Genomic DNA, 17,498 nt, shown 5'->3' with positions numbered 1-17,498 from the left:
GCATGTTTTATTAGATATACTTTCATGGCACTATGTGAGTAAAATCAATTTTATGTGAATAATAACTGTAAAAGAAGCTAGTTGTCAGTCACGGGTAACATAAATGGTTAGATTCTTACATAGATGAATATCATGTGGTGGCCTTGTTGTTAAAAATGAGGATATCAATAGTAAGTTAAACTGTTTGTAATAACACGCCATTGTTGTAAATAATCAATCAAAAGCCTGTTATTATTGTGAAAACTGGATGTTATTCAGGAATTCTTTTTGCGTAAGTGGGCAACAATTTCACCAGCTGTGATCTTGATCTGTTTTCTCAGTGACGCACAGCAAATCTGTATTGTGTATAATTCTGCCATTATCTTGATATTGACGAATTCGTTTTAGGAAAACCAGAGTCTGATAGATTCTTGTAAATGCATACTGAATATATTAATGGCGAGTGTGACCTTTCCCGTAAAATCCTTAATTTAATTTAAGCGCCGTTTGATTTCATGCTTGTTTAAGTTGCTTTTTTTCGTCTGCTCAAATTATAGGCCTACCAAATTATTTAACCATCAAATGTATACCCCTTTGATCTTATATTGAATTACGGCATAGGTTAATTGTGTCCATTTTTCAGTGTGCAATGGATAAGCATCTGCATATATTACATTATTCTTTACAATGACATCATTTAAGTGAATAGCCCAGGTGTGCTCATTTCACACAGTAATCAATGAACCAGCACAAGCTCCTAAATGGGAATATGCCCGAATCACGTATTTAACGTTACGGTCATCCCTCACCTGTTTTTTTAAAAAATAAAACAATGTTATTCCTCGTAAAAGAATGAATAAAAAAAAGTTGGAGCTGAGCAGAACTGGTGATCTGCTGTGCCTGTGTGTTGTTCCTGACACGGCAGAAATGACTGTGTCGTGAGAATAACTCAAACTGTGGGGCCAGCTGGTGAGGATTTACCCTGCTATGCTAGTGGCAACACTGCCAACACTACACAGACTCCCTTATCAGTGAAGTCATAGCAATGTGAAATTTCCTCCTGACTAATTCAGACAAACATTGGAAAAATACACTCTGTATCTCATGCATTGATTTGATTTACAGTTAAATGAGCCATTAACATCAAAACAAACGTATCATACATATAGTAGTATCTGTTTCTTGGGAGTAAATGGTGTATGTGAATGGATGAACATTCTAAATAATATGGAAGTGGACCCTTTGAAATTATTAGTAACTCAAATTATTAGCAAATGCTCAAATAAGAAATGTTTTTGCATTAAAATGATCTTTACCGACCATAACAGGTTCACAGTGAAATTATTAATAATGATCAACTATAAACCAATAAAATTACTGCACTTCCTCAGGAGTAAAACATTTTTTACTTTAATTTTCCGCAGAGATACATGAAGTTCAATAACTAATACAAAATGCAGAATAAAAAATAAAGAGAGAGATCACTGATCCTCCAAAAAGCGGATTAACGGAACACCCGAATCACTCCCCCCATGTGTCCAGAATCTCTATATATGATCTCTCATCACTGAATGAACTGATGTAGAGTACAGCCTTAGAAAACAAACTGTACGTGGCTCTAACTTTAAGAATCTTCAGGTTTATCAGCTGGTGGCCCACATGGCTGCAGCATCTTCTCCATCAGGTTAAAGCGAACACGAGCCTTGCTCTCGTTCTCTGCAACGGCGAAGTAATTAAGAAGGTCAAAATGTCCCATGTAGGAGCAGTAAGAGTCTCTGTGCTGGTTAACCAGCCACTCCCATTTACTGGTGTCTGCGTGACCTGTGCCGATGTACTTGGACTGAAGATGCTCCAGCTGGCTGTGGATGTTGTAACGGTCTGTCATTTTCAGTTACAAAATCTATGTTTCAGAGACAGAGAAGAGAGAGAAATAAAAAATAACTCAAATTTCAGATTTGGCACCAAATAGATATACAGTTGCAATTGTTAATGTTATATAAGTAATCTGTAGCACCAAACCAAAAATTATTCCGAAACAATTTCTCAGTCTTGTCAAAGGCATATGGAAAGTACTAGAATTTGTGTATTTCAGTTATATTCTATTAACTCTTGATACATGGCATAAAACTACAGTAGATAAGGACACATTTTGTAGTAGGTGGCCGTAACAACCATTTACCTTACCATTTGATACAATTTACTTATTATATGCATACATGTTGATGCAGTGTAATTGTAAGCAGGCCTACTCTCACTTGATTTCGCTTGATGTGTTGCAGTTATGATAAACAATATCCCAATCCTCACCATTTTTTTTTCAACCGCAAGCCAGTTTTTATGGCTGTTAAATTACCCCTAAACGCAACCACACCTCAAACATATAAGCAGAACAACAAGTACACAGTAACTCTGATTTTATTCTTATACATAGTAGATTTAGTAAATATGGATATGAAGAGACTTTCTATCAGTAAATAAAATGTTGCATACCCTAGCTAAGGGGTTGACGGGGTATTTTAATGGAAATTTATATTACAATTACGTACATGTTTAAAGAATAAAGAGCAGTAGCAGACATAAATACAAAGATAACAGACTGGATGTCTTAAGTTACGCATTAATCAAGCGTGATATTTTAGGTTAATGGTAAGCCTACTGCATTGACTTGCATTACGGCCCTAGATGCATGGTGTTCAATAGATTGATGACATATAAACATATGTTAAATACTATTATTTTGAAAGTGAGATTGGAAATTACTATATAATTAAATGGAAGTTTAAAAAAAACATTTAATGTGTTGCGAAATGCAAATTTGATTATAACAAAAAATGATTAGCAGTTTCGTGAGCTAACGTTAAATTAATGTTACTTTAGCTATATACGACGGGCTGAACGCTTTTCTTTCCTTTACTTAGACGACATCAATACATCCGCTATTATTTGACCAAAAGTAGAATGTCACTTACCTATGATAAAACACAAAAAGATGCGAGTACACTCAATGTGTGGTTTAGTGTCTCGTTAGTGTTGTTAGCTCAAGCCGAACGCTAAAAGGAGCGGAAGGTGTTTCACAAAAATCGGCCCGAGTATGGAAACGTTGCTACGGAGACAGTTCCGATCAGGAGGAAACTAAAAGGCATGACTACATTGATAATGATTACAGTGGAAAGCTATGGCAAATTTTATGAAAACATTATAAACCCTTCTTATGGTAGCAGCGGCAAAACTAGTTTTTTTACAGCCACTTTAATTTTTCCTATGTCTTTTCCTATGACTTTAAAAAGCATCGACGCAAGGTGGAAGTTTAGTCAGTGCATTTTTCCTGCATTTGTGATTTTACATCACCCATGTGCGTCATATACTGTAAAAGCACTTGACTTCTGTGTTGTTGATCAAAGTAATAGAATTTGCAATGCAATACTTTGTAATGGCTTGCGGTATTTTGAGAAAGGAGAAATGACACAGCAAGGGGAACACGGCTGTTAGTACTGTCAGTGTCGATGGGATTGCGAAAGTTAGAAACCCTCATTAAAATGGTTAACTAATTAGTTGGAATCTGTGCTCACAAAGCTGGAATTTTTCCACACGACATTCACCATTGCTTAGGCTATCTCCAACAGTCTCATTAGTTTCAAAAGCTCTGTGCTCCAATATTTTAGAGGTAATGCGTTCATTACAGCAGATGCTTCAGTTGAAAACTTATTTATGGTGTCTGTCAATGTCACCGTCTATTTTGAAAAAAAGTAATGTAAGTGTTTATATATTTAATGAGAGATTTAAGATTTTTGTATTTCTTAATTGTTGACTGTTATCCAAGTGTGCTTTAACTGCAGTGCTTTTCAAATGATCTTATGCTTGATCTGTTAAAAATGCAAAATATCTTTTTTAATTCGGAGTGGATTCCCTGTAAACTGTAACTGTGGAATTTACTAAATGAAATATGTTAAATTTAAGTTACATTCAAAAATTGGTATGTGAACTCGAAGCAGAACCTAACCCGAATAAGTTTCAAGAACTTACAGTAACTTGATTTAAGTTACAGCAATTCATTTCATCAAGCAATTTATGTCTTTGGTGACAACACAATATTAGTTTCTATTATTAAAGAAATTCTGAAGAATTGGTAGGTTGGCTTGCTGCTTTCATAATTGTGACCCTGGACGACAAAACCAGTCTTAAGGGTCAATTTTTCGAAATTGAGATTTTTTCATCATCTGAAAGCTGAAGAAATAAGCTTTCTATTGATATATGGTTTGTTAGGATAGGACAATATCTGGCGGAACAACAAATGTTTACAAAGCTGGTATCTGAGGGTGCAAAAAAATCAAAATATTGAGAAAATCGCCTTTGAAGTTGTTAATCTGAGGCACTGTAGCAGGCCATCCACTCACAAAAATAAAGTTTTTATACATATACAGTAGGAAATTTATAAAATATCTTCATGGAACATGATCTTTACTTAATATCCTAATGATTTTTGGCAAAAAGAAAAATCGTTAATTTTTACCCATACCATGTATTTTTGCCGATTACTAAAAATGTTCCTGTGCTACTTAAGACTGGATTTGTTGTCCAGGGTCACAATTCTGTAAAATATTTTCCAAGAAAGGACTTTATTGTGTAGCCTGCATGCCTATACTGTGCTCTACCTTTAAGGCTTTTAAATTTGTTGATACGGGGAAGTCTCTTCATATGTTTTGGACACAGAAAGTGCTGTCATTTATAAAATGACTGTAAAAGGTCTTTAGCCCACAGTCTTGATTACCTCAAGTTCAATTTATTCTCCACTGCACTTTATTGGAGTATTTAAGAGGTTTCTATGAGATCTATAGAATCCATCTCCAACTTGAATTATGTTGTATTCAGAAAAGTAGTGGGCGGGATGAAAAGAGGATGATGACACTGTCTCTAAAGATCTTAAGAACCGCATCCTTCACATGTGTTAAAGCAAAATGTTTATCTTCTTAATGTTTAATACATTATCATTTCTTGGAAAAAAGCTCTATAATTGTTGCCACTTCAGGACAGTGAAAATGCACACAACGATGATAAAATGAAAGACTCTCTCCTACTCTCTGCCATCATTCTCGCCTTAGGTTATGCGCTCTGTTCCTTAATTTCCCCTGGGCGTTGCATCAAGACTACTTGTGGGGGAAACTGGAACAAAATGACTGAAATGGCAGCTCAAAGGCCATGATTATTTGATTCCAAAGTATTAAAGAAGAAATTATTGGCCCTTTACAGCTGGAAAGGGTCTCAAACTAGATGATAGAGATCTTGGTAATAACTGAAAACAGTTGGAACAGTCTTACAGTTTGTGTAGTCACAGAGGTTTCATGTTCAAGTATCTAGAAGAGATAGTGAGTGCTAATTGTTCATCCAAAGAGATTTCGATTTCATGCTAAAAACCCTGTACTTCGAAGAGATGTCAGATGTTATGGCGTATAAAAAAACGTAACCGTGTTTGCAAGAATTCTGATTCAAAATTAGTGAAGCAGGAATAAATATGGCATACCAAACAATGTTTTAAAAAACCTCCAGCTGAATACGTACTACAGCCTACAAGTCCCAAGCTTTTGCATCTTTGAGACTTGACACATACAGTATCACATTATATTAATATAACTAAAAATTCTACATTCAATTTAATAATTGTTTTATAATCACCAAAAACACGTTGTAGATAATGCTTTATTTAAGATGCTGCACACAGTATATAAAAACTTACATAAACACCTGCACACACATCTTAAATAGTTTTAGCGCAAACTGTAAAAGGTTTGTTTTTTTAGACACATCGTCTTAATTTGAGTGACATTCAGACAATTACATTGGACATTTACATTTGTACAAGAACTTAGCATCAAAGTACAAGCACAACACACTTGTAACCACTGAAGCGTGAAGATTATCTATTGTTGCATAAGGTGCTTCTTACTGGCTTTTATATAAAGCTCACAGTAAATCAGAGAAACAGTGTGTTTCGCTTTCAACAGTCATTTGATGATTAATAGTCACTCCAAAGAAACACGATTGAATGACGGCTTAATCAAACTGCAAAGGCCATGAAAGCAAACAAGGAATCTAAAAATACTTTAATACAGTGAATGCTGGAAATGATGAATAAATGACATGTACATCATTTACATACGTGAATGGATTTGTTTCAGCAGTCTACAAAGCTTCCACTTATAAAATGATCATTTTTATAGTATATTACATTAACATTTACAAAAGGGACCTTTGCAACTATAGCTGAGTGAATATACAGTATATAATACAGTTCTTAAAGGGATAGTTCACCCATAAATGAAAACTCTGTCATCATTTACTCACCCTCAAGTATAAATTGTGTTGTTTTCTGAACACAAAGAAGATATTTGGAAGAATGTTTGTAACCAAGCAGTTCTGGGGCACTATTGACTACTTTAGTATGATAAAACTATGGTAGTCAATGGTGCCCCAGAACTGTGTAGTTTCTTCAAAATATCGTCTTTTGTGTTCAACAGAATAAAGAAATTCATACAGGTTTGAAACAACTTGAGAGTGAGTAAATGATAACAGATTTTTCATTTTTGGGTGAACTATCCCTTTAAGTGATGGTCAAATGCATATGTCTAACCTAAGGGTCACATCTGATGCATGTGAACATCCAGACATAGAAATAAACTCTGTCTGTCATTTAGGGTGTATCATAATATCATCACATCATACGTCACACTGAAGTCTAGTTTGAGGTGAGGTTCTCTCTCATGTACACCAACAGTCTCTCTCCATACCAAAATTGTGAAGAACTCTTTGGGGGAGGCCTAGTGAGATACTCAGAGGTACTTCGACTCACTGGTTGGCATTTCAAGCAGCAGGTGTCAGACACCCGTGGTGACTTGTGTGACCTCTGAGCTCATGTCAACACTGGGCTGGCAGCGGGACTCCAGTGATGACATCTCCAGGACTAGTCATACCTGCTGATTCGTCCTGTCTACCGTGTGGCCGCTGGACTGGCCCTCGCGCTGGGGGTTCCTGGTGCGCGTGGAGTTCTGCAGGTCGAGCACGGAAGGACTTGGAATGCAGAACTCCCGGAAACATCGCTTGAAGTTCTCATCCAGAAAGGCGTAGAGGACTGGGTTGAGACAGCTGTTGGTGTAGCCGAGGGCGATGCAGAAATGCCAGGTGACAGTCTGCAGGAGCGAGCTGGGAATGGTCACCAGGGCTTTGATGATGACAAAGATGTGAATCGGGGTCCAGCAGACGATGAAAACCGCCACCACCACCAGGACCATTCGGGTGATGCGGCGCAGATTGCGATCCTTCTCCTTCGAGCCAGACAGCATGCGGACGCTCTTCAGGCGGAGAATCATTAAGCCGTAACAGACAGTGATGATGAGCACAGGCATGATGAAGGCAAAGATGAAAACGCAGATCTTCAGGAGGTTCTCCCAGTACCAGGAAGGGTGGGGAAAGAGCAAAGTGCAGTCGGTGATGGTGAACGCTGTAAGAGAACAAATAAGTGAAATTCGATTTGTTTTTGCAAAGCAAATTGCATAGTTGTACAACAAGTAATTATTTCTTCCGGGCGGTGTTTTGGTTGCCATAGAGACCCAGGCCGTTCTGCTACCGCTATTAGACATTATAATATTCTTCCCAAATGACTGAAACTGACATCAATCTAAATTTGCTCAATAACAACTTTCTGGCTCAATGCTTCTGGCTCTCATGATGGCAATTTCTGTCACCACAGTAACGAAACGGGATGTGTTCAGTCCTAAAAAACATATTTACTTATACTTATTACACTTAAAGGAAATAAAGCTAGAAATTAGGTGGGTGTGTTCTAGTGTTATGGGTCTCAATAGGGTCATAAACTGCAGGAACTACTCTAAATGTAAATAAGTAAAGGGATAGTTCACCCAAAAAACTAAAATCTGTCATCACATATTCATCCTCCCATATATGATTCATTCTTCAGTGGAACACAAAAGAAGATATTTTGAGAAATGTCTCAGCGGTTTTGTGTCCAAACAATGGAAGTCAATGGGGGTCAGTGCTGTTTGGATAACAACATTCTTCAAAATATCTTCTTTTTTGTTCTGCAGAAGCAAGAAAGTCATACAGGTTTGAAATGACATGAGGATGAATGAATGATGAAAGAATTTAGATTTTTTTGGTTGAGCAACTAACCATCTACTCATGAATAGTATACTTAGACTTTTAAATGGATTGAGAAATTGTTTTTAATGCAGTAATATTTGAATTCAACATACAGCTGCTGTTGTACTCAAGCGTAGTGGAGGCCATGACCATGACAGGAAGCCCGATAGCGGATGAAAGGATCCAGTTACACACGTTGACAATCTTGGCATTACGGGGGGTTCTGAAGTCCAAGGCTTTAACCGGATGGCAGACAGCTATGTAACGGTCGACGCTCATTGTGGTGAGGGTAAAGATGCTGGTGAACATGTTGTAGTAATCAATGGACATCACAATCTTGCACAGCACATCTCCAAATGGCCACGTACCCATCAGGTAGTTGACGCTCTGGAATGGGAGAGTACTTGTTGCCAGGGCATCTGCTAAAGCAAGGTTGAAGATGTAGATGTTGGTCGCAGTTTTCATTTTGGTGTATCTGCAATGACGGAAAACAGATTGAAAGCACATTATTTACATTTTGAAACACAGTGAAATTACATTATCGGGAATGCAGTGTGCAAATGGGAAAAATCATTGTGGCCAAAGAAAAATGGCTCCGAAGAAAATACTGAAACAAAAATAAATAATTTCTTGGTAAAATGTGTATTGCGAAAAAGTTGACTACAAGATTTTTATTTTCAAACTGAACTTGGATTTGGTTGGATTGCAGCAATAACTTCATAATACCACTATCAGCATGACAGAATGGTTTGCCCACATCAAGATCTGTCTTTGAGTGACTGGCACATGTTGTGATGGAAGGAAAAGATACCTCTGGTGTAAAAAAATCTAACTTTAGTCTGATAGAAAAATCCATGAATAGTAAGAACCACAGGAGTCATTTCTGTCACTCATGACAAGAATGAGATATAGATTTAAGTATCATTTAGGCTGGGAAAATAAAAGTGCAAAGTGGTTTCTTACACATATCTGAATACGATTTCATGTGAATGATACATAATTCATGAAGAAATTTCCATGTAAAACTGACACTGGCCACTTTTACTTTCCATCTCTTGGCTTCTCTTTAATGGAGCGTTTACCGGCGGTATATCAATACACTTCTGTCATTTTCAAGCAATTGCAGATCTAACTGCCTAAATTGACTTAAAATCTGTTCGGCTGTGATGGATAAAAGTACACTTTCTTAAGATTGCTTAATACGCCTCTAAAACAGCAGTAGGTACTCTTGGATACAACTGGTATTTGTTGTAAACACTCCGCTGAGATGAAAGAATTACTTTAAAGTCTGTGCTGTTTCCATTATTTCTGACATTACACTAAACAGAACCATAAACCAATCTGGATTATTAAGATCCAAGACCATTTCTGATGTATTGCAATAGCAGTGAAAATGATCCATTAGGAGCTTTTATGTAAACCACCAGCCCGGTAAAAAGACTATAGTTTATCAAAGGCCCACTGTTTGACTTTCACAGAAATATACATGAATCACAACATAGTCTGGCCCATCCGGATATACACTCTACAAACACAGATGTATTTAGTGTGTGCTTACAGTAAAAACATCTTTAAGAACGCAGTTTACATTTGATAAAGCAGAAGAATAATATGAAGATGAAGAATAATAACCTCAATGAAAAAAACAGTTTGACTCTTTAAAATCCATATATTTTTAATTAAACACTTCGGGCAATACATTTGAATTGAAAAACGTTATTACATTTAAAGCTTTCAGTTTCACCAGGTTTAAAGACACAGAGGATTTCAGACTGACAACCATTGCTACTAATGGTATAGTCATCTGAAGTCTCCGTGGCAGACAAATGATCACACCACACATTTATTCCCACAGAGCATCGGCTCATTATGAATCAATCTGAGTGTCTCACTGCTCTCTGTACTAAACATTAAAGTTTCGTTTGTGGTATAAATGTAGATCTTGCAGTCCGATCAATGAGTACAGAAGCTGTTGCTTCATTCTGTCAACACCACTTACTGGAAACACATTAAAAATGTATTTCTCGCCAACCATCTTCCCTACAAAAAAAACATCATAGCTGGTCAACACCATACTGTATTTTGTGTTTTGAATGCTAGTGTGCTGGCATCTCCATCAGACTTTACAAATACCATCAGGCCATCCATGGTCAACCAGCTGGTTAACTAGTATGTGTTATTCATCCATGGATTGGTCCGTGAAACTACAGTACACATCTATCTGAACTTTTGTAAAGAAGCCACCTCCGGCAAGAGCTTTCAGAGTGTAATGAGAATGAATGTATTTCGGGACAACATGCCTGGCAACCAAGACCTTTTGTTAACTTAGAGGAAGGTGTGCAGTATTTCTTATGAAGAGAATTAGGTGTGACAGACAGGAGACTTCATTGGATAAAACAAGTTTATGGACATTCACACATGCCAACTTCAAATGAAGATGGACGTTTTTAAAGGGAGGAATACAACGCATCACATTTTTTAAACACCTGTAATGTAAAAGTTGGTCTTCATGCGTTTGCTTCAGCTGTTCAGTGATGCAGAACTGATATAACGGAGTATTATCATTATCTCTCTGCCTCTGGCATAGAAACACCTAATGCTTATAAAATATGACAGGTAACAAAGAGTGCAGAAAGAGGGATTTTAAATACCCTGCTCATGGACCTTCAGGTCTTCACGGTGAAAGTAATTGTGGAAGGACGATCATTTTTATTCTGTATTGTATTCTCATTAAGATTTCCATACATTCCAAATGAAATATATGAACTAAACTGTAGGTATGCTGAGAGTATACTGCATACAACTCTGTCAGTGTCATAATGTTAACTTGTTACAAGTAAAATTGTATAAAGAAATAACAAACATATTAATTGCCTTATTCAGAAAATAATCAAGACATCAAATTTGGAAATGACTTTTGTCGGAGATAAAGGAAATGCAGGCAAATCTGATTTTGTGGTGATCTGATCATAAGACCAAGGACTTGCTTGTTGCTAGGGAACACCAGAACATGTGCAGATTTCTTCTACCGTCCGCCTAAATGGCATCTGTTTATGGATGTAGACACATTGCTTTGTCATTTAAGTTCTTTAAACTTTCCCACATTGTTTAAAAAACAATAGGAACAAACACACTACCACAGACTGCTACAGAATTTCAAATGATGTCTTTAAATAGCAGATGATTTTTTAAACTGGGGGACGATGACTCAAATAAATGAAAGCTTGAAAATGACATGTTGGTCATGCTGTACTGCAATCACCTAATTATCAGCCTTCAAAGGAAAGCTGTCAATCTGACAGACACACTTCTAAAAAAAACTTTTCATCTTTAAACACAAAAAAGGAAGAAGGGGGGACAGAAACAGATGAATAAATCAAAAGACTCATTTTGTCATTATGTGCTGCTCACATTTGAAAGCTCTCAGAATGGCAGAAGAAATAAATGATAATGCAACCGAAGTGAATAAAGACAAGCTAATCTGGGTGATTCATGCATGCGTTTCCTTCTGATTTACAACTAATAAAAGATGGCATTTTCATTTGGAATGTCACAAACAGTCTAAGACACAGGTGCTAGAATCGAGCCCAGTCCCAGCACCTGGAGTCCCAGCACCAAACAGCCAGATTTTGTTTTCATGTCAATCAGGTGGCTGTCGGGTTGGGTCTTTTTATCTGTCAAGCCCAGGAAAGAAAGGTGCTGCTGACAATGTTTTTCAACTCTTTGTTTCTATCAAAGAAAGACATGATATGAACCTAGAAATCACACTTTTGACCAGTTTAGGCCAAAATAACTGTATAAGGGGCGATTCGCATTTCGCGTCTAAGACCGTGCGGAAAACGCGAGCCGCACTGCTTTCTCATGCCGTCTGGGAGAAATAAAACAACCAAATCCTTGAAAAATATTTTCTGTGCAACATCTATAATTACAAATCGCACTGAAGCTGCAAAACAATCTTAATGATAAAGACAAAATATTACAGATAAAGATGACAACAATCCTGCTGAAATGGGACTATAATTATATTAAGAGTTAAATTAACAGCGTTGCACTAATCATACTGTTCTTATTCCATCAGCCAGGGCAAACTGTGGGTTTATCTGACATTGAATTATGATTTTATAATGATTCTGCACCCCTACAAATCCCTATTCTCATTTAGTTGAGTCTCACAGCACAGAAGCCCCAGCATGACTGCCCAGCGGAGCCCGACATCTTCTGAATGTTTGTTCCACACCATTATGTCATGTCACATCTCACAGACAAAAACATGTATTGGAGGCATAAAACCTCTTGATAGAACTTCCTTCCTGTAAGTGGCCCTATTTACACATATTTTATAATGGATCATAGGAACCATTAAGCTTGCACAAGGATCAATAAACATTTGTGGGCGCTGTTGCTTTTGTTAGCTCAGTATACATCATCGGTACACTTACCTGAGAATTCAAAATGCTGTAAAGTGAAAGAGGTGTAAAGAGTCTAACTGAGTATAGCTTTTATAAACCAGAAGCCTGGGGACATTTATCAGGTTATAGCACATTATGAACTGGGCAACCCCCTGTATGGTGCCAAAAGGTGACAGTCCTGATTTTTACATTTATCTGATAATTAAATGTTGAGCTTCAGTTGGCACAAATCGAGGAGAAAATGTGCAGAGATAAGAGAGTAGTATCTGGAAACTTTTGATTAATAAAGCAATTACAGAAATTGTGCGCAGTATTGATTTTTTTGGCTCCTCATCTCTAGTGTACGTTTCTTGGGAACGGTAATAAAAACACGAACAGCATTTAACCATGCATCGTGGTGCTTTTAGAGCCTGTAAGGTACTTTAATCTAAAATTCAATCCTATGTGCACAGCTGTTATTCAATTTAAGCATTCTTATGCCTAAAGAATATATGTACAGTAGTTATATGTAGCATCTGCATATACAGTAGACTGTAGTCACTCTCTCAGTGAATTAGTAGGTTAGTTTGTGTATTGGTTTATTCTAGTTTTACTCTACTGTTGTATGTCTGTATTTATGTTGCACTGTGGTCCTGTGAGGCACGACATTTCGTCCCACTGTATGTCCCCGCTCGACCTGATTTTGCCAAGTGGTTGATGTCCTCAGGGCAACATATTTTGTTGAGCTAAGGACAACATTTTTATAAATAAAACCTAAACCCACACCAAACCCCAACCCTAACCATAACTTACCCCTAAAATCCGAGGGAAATGATAAGTGAAAAACAATGGTCTAGAAGCACCTAATCCTGGTTGGAAGATTAAACTTAAAATAAACTGTAAACTTATTTCTGAAATCTGATTGGTTGAATAAATGTTGTCCCAGGGTCAGCATGATGTTGCCCTAAGGACATCAACCACTTGGCAAAAACAGGAGAGCCGTATGTCCCCACATGTAGCGGAATGACAATAAAGCTCAACTTGAACTTGAGAAATACCACTGATGAATGTTTTCCATTTGTTTTTGGTTTACATCTGCTGCAGGACACATGTGGTGGATGAAGTTATTGCACGATGAGAATTTGGGAAACAAACACACAGGATTCTCCATGACAACAGGAGACATACAGGTCATTTACATTCAGCATTTACCTTCTCTTACCACTTACTGCTTTGGATAAAGCGTCTGCTAAACGACTAAATGTAAATGTACTCATTTACTTTCCATGCAACTCTCATTCTGTCGCTCACATGAAAACTGGACATTCAGGGGTGTCCAAAGTCAGTCCTGGAGGGCCGCTGTCCTGCACAGTTTAGCTTCATCTTGGCTCAACACACCTGTCTAGGTGCTTCTAGTCTGTCTTAACAGGTGTGTTTGATTAGGGTTGAAGCTAAACTCTGCAGGACACCGGCCCGCCAGCACCGACTTTGGACACCCGTTAAAAGAACAACTGCTGTGATCTGAACCAACAGGTATTCTACATTTACTACATTTATTTCTTAAGCGCCAAATGGCACGGTGTCAAGCGGTGAAGATGTGAAAAAACAAAAGACAAAAACCGCTTTGGTTTGTATGTTATAAAGCTTTTCACAGTGGTTAAATTTCAGTTTTTCAATGCATTTACATGTTACATTTCTTGATTTTACAACCATGTTTACAACGATAAGCTGAAGAAATCCTAATGAGCATCTAGGCTTTGCATCAAGGGAATTTCTATTTAAAACTCTATAAATTCTTAATAGTGTTTAAAAAACCTTCAGCCTTTTTCTTTAAAGTGTGGTACAGTGTGAAGGGAGGTTTTGGTGTAAGATTGACACTAATGTTGCAGAAGCAGTTTCAAGTGTCTTTAATCTTGACTTTAAAGAAATACGGCTGCTGTGTATTGACTATAGTGATAAACCTCAGGTCCAATGGGTTTTAGATGTATTTGACAGTGATTTAAAATAGACACTAAAAATATTCTTGCTACACAAGCAAACCACAAATACATGCACAAAATATCGTAAATTAAAAATATATATTATTTTAGCCAATTATTGCATTTGGTTGTGCTTAAAAGCACTACTTTTCTTCTCATGGACAAAAATGAAGTCATTTCAGATAACTCTTTCAGACAAAATGGTAATGTACTTGGAATTGCAAAGTGTCTCTTTAAATAGACTCAAGATGTTTTATTTCTCTTGTGACTGATCTTAACACCACATGATAGGGTCAATAAATCAATTTTACACTGCAATCGCTTCATTAATCACAGAAGTACGCTACACCTACTTGGGTGAGTTCTCTTGTGCTTGTCACTGTGAGCGGTTGCTCCTAAATTCTCAGAAAACTCGAAAAGAAAAATAAAATCGGGTCACCTCAAGCATGCATGGCTCACGGTGAGAAATAGCCAGACTAGAATTTGGAATTTCTTTCATATCTTGAAATACAAATGATATTCTCAATTCTCGCAAATTATCCTGTGGTGTGGATATAAAAGTTGCACTCAGTATTCAACGTCTCAACAGCCGCATCTTAGAATTCCACAATAAATGCATGATATAAAATTCAGTGCGACAGTTCATGTAAAAAAGCAAATAAACCTCCACCAATTTACTCACTGAAATGCACTCATTTCCGTTTAAGGACAAATTGCTGTATTGATTGCATCATTCCCCTGAGCCTATTATGGAGATCTCACTGATATAGGGTCAGGTGAGGTGTTTATACACAGATGAGGCAGCCATACAAAATCACTTCAGAATCCTGTGAGCAATTGACAGCTGAATTGTTGATGAACATATAAATGGAGGGCAAAAACACAGGCATGTGTACAAACACACTGAAGCCAAAGATAACATAACATCTATCTATCCCTGCTGCAACTCTGCTTTTAATACTACAGTATAAAACACTTTGTTACATCGTAGATTATTCATGTAGCTCCACCAAGATATTTATTTAGGCCCTATGTGCTTCTAAATTAAAAATCCTTATTTTTAATTTCATTTATGTGAATAATTCACACTTGATTACAGTATGAATATCACATATGGAATGAGACATCAATGTTTAGACTGCTCGTGTGGTGTTCTATAAACCCACAGAAAGACTGGTAACTTTAAACATTATGTATTATGTAGCCTAGAGACATATTGACAACTGCGGAGACGCATTTACAGTACTTATGATATATACATGACATACGTGTACGACCCTCTTCACGGTTAATAGTTGACTAGAAAACACCTAATCTTCACTTCTCCCCATATGTTTAGAGGGTTATATAGAGGGAGTCAATGCGTTGATGCACAAGCAGCGACCAGAGGTAAAGCAATGTAAGTGTCATCTCTTACCTGATAATAACATACATAACGAGCACGTTGCCCACCAGTCCCACAACACACACTATTGAGTATAAAGCAGTGATGATGATCGCGACTATGACAGGAGTTGAGCTCTTGTCCAGCTCAGGCGTCCTGTCACATCTGGAGCTGCTCAGGTTCGTGACACTCGAGCTGTTGCTGAAGTTTCGGCAAAACGCGCTGTTGTTCGACATCGCCGGATTGGTAAACGGATAAAGAAAGTCCGAAATGTTGCCGCTGGTTTCCATGGTAAGTGCCGTACGCTGCACCCGCGTGCCGTTTATCAATCACGTTCTTCGATGTCGATACCTGTCCGAGTTCAAAACGCTCGGTTCCGGAGTCCAAACCCTTGTATCGAGAGTATCTGCTGCTGCACGTCGTCACACACGACACGATAAATCGACACGTCTGTCACTGTGTGATAAATCTATGACCGGTGATCTTACCCTCGCTGTATTGGATCGAGCGTTGCTCTTAGCGCGTATTCGCATTTTATTCGACGAAATGACGTCACGTCGATATGCACATGACTAGAGGCTTCTCAAAAGCTGCCGCTTTCTAGAGATTTCAACTCCTGACTTTTTCATCGATGAGACTGTATGAATTCACGATAACTCATCTACATCTCCAACTTCCGATAATAATATCAAAAGCTTTCAAACAAGGCAGCTTCATACGCTTTAGGTATAGGCTAAGTGAACGACAGCCTAACAAGTCTATGTTAATATGTTTTGTATATTAGGCTATTTGTGTATTGTAATATATTAAAAAAAACTTTTTTTACAGAAATAAACCCCTCATGCTAACTTGCCATGGTCTCCTGTATCTGTAAATTCGATCAAAGATACATTTTTCTGTAATATAATGGCAAAATTATTAAGCATTTAAAATAACACAGCATCCATTTAAACCAACTGTCTCCACAAACACTCAGAGGTCACTCAGACTGAGCAATATTACTAACCAATAATCTTTAATGATAGTAATGTTGTGCAACAGACCACTGAATCAAAAGAAAGCTACAAATGAAATACAAAAATATAATCCTGATTTTCCTATATAATAAGAATAAAGTCTCGAGTTGTTCCAAATCTGTATACATTTCTTTGTTCTGATGAACACAGAGAAAAATATTTGGAAGAATGCTTATAGATTTTGCACCCCATTGACTACCATAGGAAAAAAAACAGTGGTAGTCAAACGTGGCCCAGAACTATGAGAACATATGGGTAAGCATTATGCTGCATTACTTGAAAGTAATTTAAGTGAAGAATGATTCATCATGCCGAAGCCTGTGTGAAAAAGTTGCAATTTGGAGATGTTACAGGAATCTAATTATGTTGCTAAAACGATTTGCACTAATGGTTCACATAAAAAACGCACACATATATGAAGTTCCTGTGATTCAAATTGCCAACAAGTCTTTTTATTTAAGTCATGTACTCTGTAAGAGCCTTAAGCCCATATTTTTTACTCCACAAAGAGTGAATTCTCCCTAACATTAGAGCAAATTGACCATTTAACACTATCCAGATCTATTTACAAGAAATTAACATTCATGGTTTTGATACACAT

At 37.2% G+C, this 17,498-nt stretch overlaps 2 protein-coding genes across 2 annotated transcripts; both read right to left on the bottom strand.

The window, feature by feature from the left end:
• Positions 1-1,366: 1,366 nt before the first annotated feature.
• Positions 1,367-3,067, bottom strand: sf3b5 (splicing factor 3b, subunit 5). The gene is made up of 2 exons (XM_057341669.1): positions 2,949-3,067; positions 1,367-1,879 (listed from the first exon to the last, which is right to left on the bottom strand). Exon 2 carries the CDS (start codon positions 1,862-1,864, stop codon positions 1,604-1,606), a length of 261 nt encoding a protein of 86 aa, XP_057197652.1. The 5' UTR covers positions 1,865-1,879; positions 2,949-3,067; the 3' UTR covers positions 1,367-1,603.
• Positions 3,068-5,661: 2,594 nt separating this feature from the next.
• oprm1 (opioid receptor, mu 1) lies at positions 5,662-16,584 on the bottom strand. Its single transcript, XM_057341668.1, has 3 exons — positions 15,915-16,584; positions 8,244-8,605; positions 5,662-7,471 (listed from the first exon to the last, which is right to left on the bottom strand). Exons 1-3 carry the CDS (start codon positions 16,169-16,171, stop codon positions 6,939-6,941), a joined length of 1,152 nt encoding a protein of 383 aa, XP_057197651.1. The 5' UTR covers positions 16,172-16,584; the 3' UTR covers positions 5,662-6,938.
• Positions 16,585-17,498: the final 914 nt, after the last annotated feature.

The sequence above is a fragment of the Triplophysa rosa genome, linkage group LG9, assembly GCF_024868665.1.
Source record: "Triplophysa rosa linkage group LG9, Trosa_1v2, whole genome shotgun sequence".
Taxonomy (NCBI): domain Eukaryota; kingdom Metazoa; phylum Chordata; class Actinopteri; order Cypriniformes; family Nemacheilidae; genus Triplophysa; species Triplophysa rosa.
Note: the sequence above shows the minus strand (reverse complement) of the source record. Positions and strands in the feature narration are given on the sequence as shown.

Bases quoted from the DNA above. Each gene is read 5' to 3' on its own strand.
- sf3b5 (XM_057341669.1), bottom strand. From the start codon at position 1,864: ATGACAGACCGTTACAACATCCACAGCCAGCTGGAGCATCTTCAGTCC.
- oprm1 (XM_057341668.1), bottom strand. From the start codon at position 16,171: ATGGAAACCAGCGGCAACATTTCGGACTTTCTTTATCCGTTTACCAAT. The intron at 8,606-15,914 runs GTAAGAGATGAC...CCGTCATTGCAG, and splicing joins GTTATGTATGTTATTATCAG to ATACACCAAAATGAAAACTG. The intron at 7,472-8,243 runs GTATGTTGAATT...GTTCTCTTACAG, and splicing joins GCTTGAGTACAACAGCAGCT to CGTTCACCATCACCGACTGC.